Source organism: Equus caballus, chromosome 13, assembly GCF_041296265.1.
Source record: "Equus caballus isolate H_3958 breed thoroughbred chromosome 13, TB-T2T, whole genome shotgun sequence".
Lineage (NCBI taxonomy): Eukaryota > Metazoa > Chordata > Mammalia > Perissodactyla > Equidae > Equus > Equus caballus.
This window is the reverse complement of record NC_091696.1, coordinates 5,359,400-5,370,319: the sequence shown is the minus strand read 5'-3', so window position 1 is coordinate 5,370,319 and position 10,920 is coordinate 5,359,400. Positions and strand designations below refer to the sequence as shown.

General features: G+C 45.4%; 1 protein-coding gene across 3 annotated transcripts in view; it reads right to left on the bottom strand.

The window, feature by feature from the left end:
- Positions 1–1,211: 1,211 nt before the first annotated feature.
- RSPH10B (radial spoke head 10 homolog B) overlaps positions 1,212–10,920 on the bottom strand; it is a 55,486-nt gene continuing 45,777 nt past the window's right edge. For all 3 annotated transcript variants that reach the window (XM_023655251.2, XM_023655253.2, XM_070230711.1), the window contains 2 exons: positions 2,374–2,566; positions 1,212–1,491 (listed from right to left, as the gene is read on the bottom strand). In XM_023655251.2, coding sequence (XP_023511019.2) covers positions 1,317–1,491; positions 2,374–2,566 — 368 coding nt within the window. In that variant the 3' untranslated portion in view covers positions 1,212–1,316. The remainder of the gene's footprint in view (positions 1,492–2,373; positions 2,567–10,920) is intronic.

Sequence of the window (10,920 nt, the reverse complement as noted above, 5' to 3'; positions counted from 1 at the left end):
GGTCTCTGATGTGTCACTTGAAATTGCTGCACTTTCCAACCTGAAATGTGGTCTGCTCTTGTCGGCGTTCATTCTGCGTTGCGTTCGGGTTCTGCCTCTGCGTTCATTCACGCTTTTTCGTTTAGTTGCTTCAATTATCTGTGCCTTCACTACGTGTCTGTCTTCCTGCTCTGGCTCTTCCATCGTGATTGTCGTTTTCTCCCCTGTCATTCTGTCAGCCTTTGCACGGCGGCTACGGAAGATGCATGTGAATAATGCATCTTTTTGGTGGTTGGTCCTTTTATCATACTTTTTATTTGTATCATGCATGTGTTTGCTTTAAATTCTGTTTTGTCTGTTTTTAATATGGCGTGCTGTTCCGGTCATCTCGATTAGATTTTCTCGTCCTTTTTCCATATCTTCATTTTCATCCTTTCTCTCTGCTTTTAAGATGTTTCCTTGTAAAGAGTAACAGTGAATTTTGATTTTTTTAAATCCAGTTGAATTATCTCGGGGGCAGGGGTTGGGGGAGGAGGAGGGGAGTTAACCCTTTACGCTGGTGAGGACCGGTCCATTGGCACTTGCCCCGCCATCTTGTGTGTGTTCTTTCCATCCTTTTCCTTTGTTGTTTTCCCTTTTCCCAGCTTTATGTCGGATGGTACTTTCCCTCCTTCTGCTAGTTTGGAAGCTATAGATTGTGTTTTTATGCTTTTGGTGGTTACCCTTGAATTGAACACAGATTATTAGCTATCACCTTTTCTAACAGAGACTTAAAGTATTCACTTAGGCCCCGACTGCACACATGCTCCTCATCCCGTGGTTGTCATTTGGCCTTGTGTCCACGTGATGCTGTTTGCGGTGCTGTGGGAATCGGTAGGAAGGAGCCATATGTGAGGTGGCCCGTGAAGGACAGGTAGCATTTGGGCACAGGGTGGTTACCAGGGGCACAGGAGGCGGTCCAGGCTCGGGGGCAGGGGGCCGGAGGAAATGTGTAAATAACTTCGTCCACACCCCACTCCTTGCAGATGGCCTTTATCAGATTCTAAACTTCATCACCAGTCCTATATTTGATTTTTTTGAAAAACATACTGAATACACATTTAATATCAATAGTGTTTCTTTTCGTTCAACTCAGTTTTCAAAATGCAGGCAGTTCGGTGACGCACCCATAGAAGGAACCTGAAAGGCAGCGGGCCCGGGTAGTGGTATTTCAAAAACACTAGGACAGGAAGTAAAACGCAGGCAATTTTATTGCTCAGGAAATTTGTTACAGTGCTTCAGGGCTAAACTTTTTACGTCTGCTCGCCCTTGCGGCTCGTTGACGAACCCAGTAACCTCTACTTTTTCTTTTTCTTACTTGTGATGGACTTGCTGGCTTGGGACACCACTGTGTCGTCTTTTGGGGCACTCGGCGTGAAATTCAAGGATGGGGCATCCATTGGTTCCTTGATCACAGTGATGTCGACATCAAAGTCTTGTCTTTTGGCCTCTTCTTCTCTCAAGCTATTCAGCCTAACGCGAGAAGCAAACAGAAAAGGTATCACTTTTTGGCCTTTGAAATTTCAAAACAAGTTTTTATGCTGTCTATGGTGTAAAATATTCCATATCTGGATTTCAACAGTTTTTGTAAACAAAAATGTAAATTGTCATCACTTTGCCTGAAATAAAAAGTGATGCCATCTCTGGGCAGTCCAAGATGAAATTTCCAGATATCTAAAGTGACTTTGAACCCCTGTGCTCTGTAGCTAACTTAGCAGCTAGGAAGTGGCCTTTTGGCTCTTACAGTCTTTTCCTTTAATGACCTCTTCAACAGACCGACAGGCTTGAGGTGCGGTTTACAAAGGGCGGGCATTTGCCCTCTGGACCAATATGTCTGCATAGAACTGAGCTTGGACAGTGGTTCCAGAAAAGCATGCAGCATTTACTGGGTCCTCACCACACGCCAGGTGTTGTTTTAGACGCTTTACAAATGTTAGCTCACTTAATCCTCACAACAGTCCTATAGGGTATTATCTCCACCTTACAGATGAGGAAACTGAGGCACGCAGTAACAGACCTTGCCCAAAGTCACCCAAGTGTTAAGCGGTGGGGCTGGGATTTGAAGAGGAAGGCTGGCCCTGAGCTAACGTCCGTGCCCATCTTCCTCTGTTTTGTATGTGGGATGCCGCTACAGCATGGCTTGATGAGCGGTGCGTAGGTCCACACCCAGGATCTGAACCTGCGAACCCTGGGCCGCCAAAGCGGAGGGTGCAAACCTAACCACTACACCACAGGGCCGGCCCCAGGAAGTGGTGTGCTTTTAATGAAAGCATTTGCTCCTGAAATTCTGGCAGCTACAGCAGACAGGAAAGGAAGATAACTGAGAGAAGGCGCTGAGAAGTTTTACAAAGTTACCTCGCCTCCAGTTCCTCATTTTCAATTTTCCACTGTTTGGCCATGGCTGCATTACATAATCTATTTTCCTTGACTTTCTCGTTGAGAGTTTCCTGATATTTATGTGCTGGAAAGAGAGTGTTCACAAAGAAGATGTACGTGTTACTGATCCACGTGTTGAGTTTTTCCTTTTCTTCATCTTTGGCTTTTTTTTCTGGAAGAAAGTTTAATTAAAATGAGCATTAATGCAGTCCTGCAGTAACTCTGGAGTCTGCGTTCACATTCCAGCTCTGCCGCTTCCTCTGCTGGGCCGAGTGTCTTCATGCCCTGAAGGCGGGCGCTGCTGTGCTCCTCATGGGCTCTGAGGGTTAAGGTGACCGCAGAACGCTTCAGTGACCCTGTGCAACGAGGCAGGTGTCACTAGACCGTAGCTGTGACGGTCAGCATCTCCTCTGAGTCTCCTGGTACCTGTAGTTTTTTTCTAAATAGCTTAAGTACTTTCTAAAACCTTAGTTTTACATTTTGCATGTTTCGGGGGAAAAAAAACCTCGGCTTTTGCATACATTGTCTTATTACTTTCTTTTTTTTTTTCAAGGATTGGCATCTGGGCTAACAACTGTTGCCAATCTTTTTTTTTTTCTGCTTTATCTCCCCAAACCCCCCTGTACACAGTTGTATATCTTAGTTGCATGTCCTTCTAGTTGTGGGATGTGGGACGCCACCTCAACGTGGCCTGACGAGCAGTGCCACATCCACACCCAGGATCTGAACCCTGGGCCGCCGCAGCAGAGCGCGCGAACTTAACCACTTGGCCACCAGGCCGGCCCCCTGCCTTATTACTTTCTTAATGAAAACTGCCTTTAAAAAGAGGATTTTGACTCAGAAGGTAGGTAAAATTATTGACCTGGTAAGGAGTTGTTTCACATCTGCTAAGGCCAACAGATGCCCACTGTGGAATGTGTTTAAAATAGCTGATTCTGGGAAGATGATGCTTTGGGTGGCTCTCTAATAGCAATAGGGTCTGGCATCTTTCAGGACAGCAGTTATTTTTAGACCGTGTCTATAATAGTCTACTGTAATGGGCTACTCTGCTGTGTGGTGGCGGGGAGAGGGAAGGAGTGTGGGGACAGGTGCTATGTACGGGAAGGTAGGATTCTGTGAACTGTCCACCCACCACCCACCCCAGGAGCCACGTGGAGGGCCCAGAGTGCAAGAGCAATAGGAAGAGCCTTGATGCCAATGCCAAATTGTACAAGGACTGAGGGAAGCGTCAGCCACACTTCCCACGTGAACTCCTAGGTTCTAGAATACCAGTATAACCAATGGCTGGCCCAGGCGTGGCAGAGGCTGTGCATCGAGAGGTGTGGTAGTAACTGATGGAGACCAACCTCCTGGGATTGCTGGCCCTGTCCCAGACTTCTGGGCACCATGTCAGAGGTCTTGCACAGCCTCTGCTAAGAAGCAGTGGAGGGAGTCGGTAAGAGCACAACCTTGAGCCAAACGGGTCAGACTCAAGGCTCAGCTCTGGCGCTTCCTCACCGTGTGACTTGGCAAGTCAACGTCTCTGTGCCCTGGCTTCCTCACCTGTAACAGGGGAGCCTCACAGGGGGGTGCGCACATTGGATGTGTTAGTACAAGTAAGCACTCAGCAATATGCTCGTGGCGTTCCCACAGCCATCGCTGCCAAAGCAAATCACTACCTTACACACTATTATAAAATAAAAAGACAAGTCAGACACTGGGAGAAAATATCTGCAAAACCTATCAGATAAAGGATGACTTGTGTCCAGGATACATAAAGAACTATGTGAGTTCTCTTTTGCTTGTCTCAATGAGACAAACAGCCCAATTAAAAAAACTTAAACACACTCTTAAGTGTTGGAGAGGACATGGACAAATGAGACCTCATACGTTACTGATGGCATGTAAAATGCCGATTAGGAAAACAGCTTGGCTATTTATTTTAAAAGGTAAACATACACTTAGCATATGACACAACAGTTCCACTGCTAGATATCTATCCAAGAGAAATGAAAACATAGCCACAAAGACTTGCACACCTAGGTTCATTATTCATGATAGCCAAAAAGTGGAAACAACTCAACTGTCCATCAAGTGATGAATGGATAAAATGTGGTATATCCAGACAAGGTACTACTACTCAGCAGTACAAAGGAGCAGAATGCTAACACTTGCTACGACCTGAATGAATCCCAAAATAATCATAAGTGAAGGAAGCCAGATGCAAAAGACATAGGGTTCCATTTGTACGTAAGTGTACAGAAAAGGCAAATCCATGGAGAGAGAGCAGATCGTCGGCACCAACTGGCCCATGGGCACCCTAGCACTCCATGTGCGTCACCCACACATACGTCCACCCTGTGGCCAGCTTCCTGTGTGCACTCCTGATGTCAGCGAGAGGGAACTTTGGCAGATGGCCAGCGAGCAGGCACAGAAAGCTGGCCCAAAGCTGTGGGCCAGAGCGAGACCACAAACTTGAGCTGTAGCACCAATCTTGGAAAAACGAAAAGGAGGCTAGGCTGTCAGCACTTGGCCTGGTGCACTGCAGGATTAAGAGAAAGCACACAAGCTTAAGAATTCTGCCACAAGAAGGAGCAAGAAATGTGGAGCACGCCTCAGAATCCCCAGCAGGGCTGACGAAGGCATTTCTCTCCCAAAGGGAGTTAGTAAAGGCTGTAGGCGGTTGCGCTACTCCAAACGCAAAGACAGCAACGCAAGACTTCAAGGAACATGAACAGTCTAGGGAACACGACACCACCAAATGATCACAGTAATCTTCCGGTAACCGACCCCAAAGACATGGAGATCTGCAGTTTACCCAACAGAGAGTTCAAAGTAGCTGTTTTAAGGAAGTTCAATGAGCTGCCAGAAAACACAGAAAGACAATTAAATGAAATCAGGAAAAAAAACAACACATGAACAAAATGAGACGTTTACCAAGGAGATAGAAATCACAACCTAAACCAATTCTGGAGCTGAAGGATACGATGAGTGAAATGAAAAATGCAAGAGAGAGCCTCAACAGCAGAATGGATCAAGCAGAAGAAAGAATCTACATTAAGAGACAGGAACTTTGAAGTCCAGTCAGAGGTGAGGAAAGAAAAAACAATGAAAAAAAGAGTCTCTGGAATACGCTTAGCATTGTTTAGGCTCTGGGAATACAGCAATGTTTCTAACAATTTCAAGTAGTGATGTTGCAAAAAGGGGAAACTAAGGCAGGGTAAGGAGGCAGATGACAGCATGGAGTGATATTTTAATGGGGTAGTCAAGCAGATTTATTCTTGGGGTGAGATGGGGCCTATTTAGTCCTCGCCACAGTTCTTAGGTCAGCATTTTTTCTGGTCCTTTGGTTGTGTTGTCTGAAAGTCACTGTCCAGGAGACTCCTCAGGAAGGGCCTGTGAGGACATATTCCCTGAGTTCACGAATGGCCATAAGAGTTGGTCTGTAGCCTCCATATCTGAGTGAGAACATGGTCCTTGAGTTCATGAATGGCCATAAGAGTTGGTCTGTAGCCTCCATATCTGAGTGAGAACATATTCCTTGAGTTCATGAATGGCCATAAGAGTTGGTCTGTAGCCTCCATATCTGAGTGAGGACATATTCCCTGAGTTCATGAGTGGCCACAAGAGTTGGTCTAATAGCCTCCATATCTGAGTGAGAACATGGTCCTTGAGTTCATGAATGGCCATAAGCATTGGTCTGTAGCCTCCATGTCTGAGTGAGGACATATTCCTTGAGTTTATGAGTGGCCATAAGTGTTGGTCTATAGCCTCCATATCTGGAAGTTAAATGGAAAGTCCCTGGCTCATATTTTCTTTCCTTGAGGACCCTACTGTTTCATCCTTCTCAGTTTGAATTCTCCTCCTAGCACTTTCTCCTCAGTATGAAGGTTTTCCTGGAAGGAGCTCAGGTTTGTTTGCTGAGAGTTCCTAGGGCCCAACTGCCCTATTGCCTTCAGCCTCCCTCTGGCCCCTGTACTCATTCATAATCTGGAGTGTACACAGCCCTGCCTTGTTTCAGTCACTCTTCTCAGATTGGCCTTCCATGCTTTCCCATGAGTTCTTGGGAGTCTTGAGTTCTCAGGTTCTCAGGTCCGTAAGACACCCAACTGCTTCTCTCTGACTTTTATGTCTGCTACCTTCTTTTGCATCCTTTTTACATTCTGACACCATACAGGTTCTGTAGCAGGTGGTGGCTTGTCCCTGTCTATTCATATTTTGGCTTTCGTGGTGATACCGTCTCACAAAATATGGTTGTATATGCAGTTTCTGGATTTGTGGTTTTGCTACTCTAATTGTGCTGTCTTTGAAAAGACTTACACCACTGCCACCCCATCTTCTCAGAATTCCCACTCTGTGGTTTTCATGTCACCCTCTCTTTCCTAGTTCAGAAATAATGGTCTATTATATTCGGTTTTTATCCTTATCAAGTTTTCATATCTTGGTTATGCTAATTTTATTAAGTGAACTGAAAGGTTTTTATCTTCTTTTATGCTTCGGAGTTTGAAAAAATAATATAAGAACATAAGAAAAATTCTTATAGAAGTGGTTCCTTAAATTTTTTAAAGAACTTGCTCATAAAAATTAAATTGGGGGAATAATTTTTTGATAGTTTTTCTCCCATGATTAGTCAAGCTTCCTACATTTTCTTGAGTAAACTTTTATTATTAATATCTTTTTAAAAAATAATTTCTGATTTTTCAAATTTATTAGCTTAGAGGTATACATAGCATTTTCTTACTGCACTTAGAAAACTTTTATCTGTGCTTATTTATTTTTTTTCTTCCTGGTTAGTATCTGTGTGTTTTATCACTTTTGTTCTGACTGTACCAGACAAGTATGTCTATTTTTATTATCTTTTTACTGAAAGAACCAGCTTTTGATTTAAAGTGAGAGATGTGTGACTCTTCCTTTCACTTGAACACTTAGAGGCCATTGTAGGGTTATGAATTGGCCTAATTTCAACATTCTTGTCTCAGGGAATAGGGAGCCCCAAGAAGGAGAGAGATGGGGGAACGGCCGGTCGGCGGAGCAGTCAGCACACACACAGCATTTATCGATTATGTTCACCGTCCATATGGGCATGGTTCACGGCACCCAAAAACAATTAGAATAGTAACAAAGATCACTGATCACAGATCACCATAACAAATGTAATAATAATGAAAAAGTTTGAAATATTGCAAGAATTACCAAAATGTAACACAGAGACACAAAGTGAGCAAATGCTGTCAATAGACTTGCTTGACACAGGGTGGCCACAAACCTTCAATTTGGGGGAAAAAAACAGCATCTGTGAGGTGCCATAAGTGAAGTGCAATAAAACGAGGTATGCCTGTATAAATTTTCTCTGGTTATAGTTTTGACTGTGTCTCATAGGTCATGTTTAAGTTATTTCGGTTTCCCAAGTATTATCAAAAATGCATTTGATTTTCTCTAAGAATTATTTAGAAGAATAGAGGACTTTATATCCGTGGGGCTTTTTGTTGTTTGTTTTGTGTTTGCTTTTAATTTCCAAGTGGTCGGATGATATTTTACTTTTCAAATCAATATATCTGGTCCTTTTCTTTAATAAGAGCAGAGTGGCATTGGATGACCTAAACAAAGGAGACGGATGAAGCTGGAAGCCAGTGTGGCCAGGGCTGATGAATTAACTGGGAGTTGAGGAAAAGGAGTCGGCAGATAGAACACTAGATGGATTTTACCAGGAAAAAGGATAATATCAAGAGGAATATGAGGGATTGAATAAGGGTTTGTTCATTGCTGTTTCTAACTTGATCATCTTTTAAAACCAAAGCGAATGAGACTCCTGAGAGAGACACGTCTACTGTATAAGGATAGAGGCTTGAGAGACGGGCATGTGGGGCCCAGGTGGAGGTACACTTGTCCTGACAGACTGATGCAACTCCATAAGATCATGCCTTGCGTCACCAAGATGGCAACGTAGGCCTTTCTTAACTTCGCTCCCCCTCACAAGAAGAAACAGCAACTATTCATGGACAAGACACCACTGAGAGAATCCTAGAGGCTGGAGCACCTCCTGCGCCACAGAGAACAAGACGGACCCCATTGGAAGGGTGAGAGGAGCACACTGACTGCATTGCCCCTCCCCCAGGCTGGTGTGCCACCATGCCGAGAGGTCTCCCCTGAGCCAACAGTTCCTCCTGTGTTTCCCAAGGTGGACATCCAGCTCCCCCAGCATTGTGGGTCGCTTCCTGGGAGCCCCAACTCCAGTCCTGCCCCACTGGGGATTGCTGGAGAATCTGCAGGGCTGGACCACTGGGAATCTATGACAGAGAAGCAGGGAGGGGCTTGCAGCAATCAGCACTGGGCTCTTGGCAGACTGAGTTTCCTACCTGCAGCACCCAAGTAGTAGTCCCTACCAGCAGCTTTGCTCATCTACAGATCCAAGTTGGTGGCGCAGGCTGACCAGGGAACTTGGCAAGGCGCAGGTCTGCCTGATTCAGGTTCTCAAATGAAGAGTCATGCCAGCCCAGCAGTCTGGTCTGCCTCCTGCCCAGGCAGGGGAGCTGAGTCATAGCCAGCCCACTGCTGTGTAGCTCCCGGCCCTGTCAGACCAGAAAGGCTAGCAAGTAGACTTGGACGCTGCATAGCCCAGCAGCACTCCAGCAGAGAGTACAGTAGGCAGAGCTGATAGCCTGCAGAGCAAAGCCAGTGCCAGGCATGGAGGGTGCAGGGAGGGGAGCTAATTCATAGTCCCTTGTGCCATTCAGTGTAGCTCCTGGCCTCTCCTGACCAGAAAGCCTGATCAAGAAAACCCGAGAGGCTGCTTGGAGCTGGCCCTTCCATCCCACCCAGGCAGGGGAGCTGAGTCATAGCCCTGCCCAACCAGAAAATCTGGGCAGAACACCTAGAAAGCTGCATGGCCCAGCAACACTTGAGCAGAGTCCAGCAGGCAGAGCTGATAGTCTGTAGAGCAAAGCCAGTAGCCCTGTTTGGCCAGGGAACTTGGTTCACAGGTCAGCTTGAGTCAAGACCACAAACAAAGAGCCTTTCCAGCTTTGGAGCTGGTTTCCCTGCTGTGCCCGGGCAGGGTAACTAACTCATAGCCCCTCCTCACCCATTGTTGCATGCAGCATTCAGCCTGCCTGCCCAGGGAGCCTAAGCAGAGCACACAGGAAGGTGCAAGCCCAATAGCCCTGCCTACAGTGGCACTTGAACAGAGAGCCCAGCCCACGGCTTTCCCCATGTGCAGAGTGACCTCATCTGGTCAGGGAATTCAGGGCACACTCCTGCCTGATTCGGGCCCCTAGACAACAAGCCATGCAAGCCCTGGACCTTGTCCTGCTGCCCCGCCAGGGGAGGGAAGCTCATTCGTAGCCACACCTACTGCTAAATATAGTGCCCAGTCCTGACCATCTAGTAAACCTGACTGGAACACCCAGGCAACCATGGAGCCCATCTTACAGGCTCACTTGTGCAGGGAACCAAGCCATCCATCCTATCCAACTGTGCTCAACCAGCAGCAGCCCCTTCCCAATCTCAGAGCTCGGACAGTGGCCTCACCCCAAAATAGACCCTGATAGCAAGCCCCACCTGCCCAAGGAAGGACCAGCAGACACATCCAGAAACCTAAACGCAGCTGAATTGCAAAGAACTGTCTCTGCTAAGGCTAACCTGTAAAGTCTGGAAGAGGAGACTGCTTACTCAAATACACAGATACCAACATAAGGAATCAAGGATCATGAAAAATCAGGTAAACATCACACCACCAAAGGGAGCTAATAAAGCTCCAATAACTGACCCTAAAGAAATGGAGATCTATGAACTGTCAGACAAAGAATTCAGAATAATCTTCTTAAAGAAGTTGAGTGAACTACAATAGCACACAGACAGACAACTAAATGAAATCAGGAAAATAATGCATGAACAAAACAGGAAGCTGAACAAAGAAACAGAAACCGTAAAAAAAAAAACAAAAAAAACCCAGAAACCCTAGCGCTGAAAAATACAACGACTGAACTGAAGAATTCAATAGAGAGCTTCAGAAGAAGACTCGACCATGCAGAAGAAAGAATCAGTGACCTAGAAGACGGGACATTTGAAATTATCCAGTCTGAGGAGCAAAAAGAAAAAACAACAACAAAGAGTGAAAAAAGCCCACAGGACTTACGGGACACAATCAAAAGAAACAATATTCACATTATGGGAATTCTAGAAGAAGAGAAAGAGAAAGGGATAGAAAGTATATTTAAAGCAATAATGGCCAAAAACTTCCCAAATCTGAGGAGAGAAATGGACATCCAGATCCATGAGGCCTAAAAGATCCCAAATAGGTTGAATCCAAATAGAGCTACCCGAAACACATTATAATTAAATTGTCAAAAGTCCAAGACAAAGAATTTTTTAAGCAAAAAGGGAAAAGAGAGAGGTTATATACAAAGGAACCCCCATAAGACTATCAGCAGATTTCTCAACAGGACTTTTCAGGCCAGGAGAGAATGGGATGATATATTAAAAATATTGAAAGAAAGAAACTGTCAATCAATTCTATACCCAGCAAAGCTGTCGTTCAGAAATGAAGGA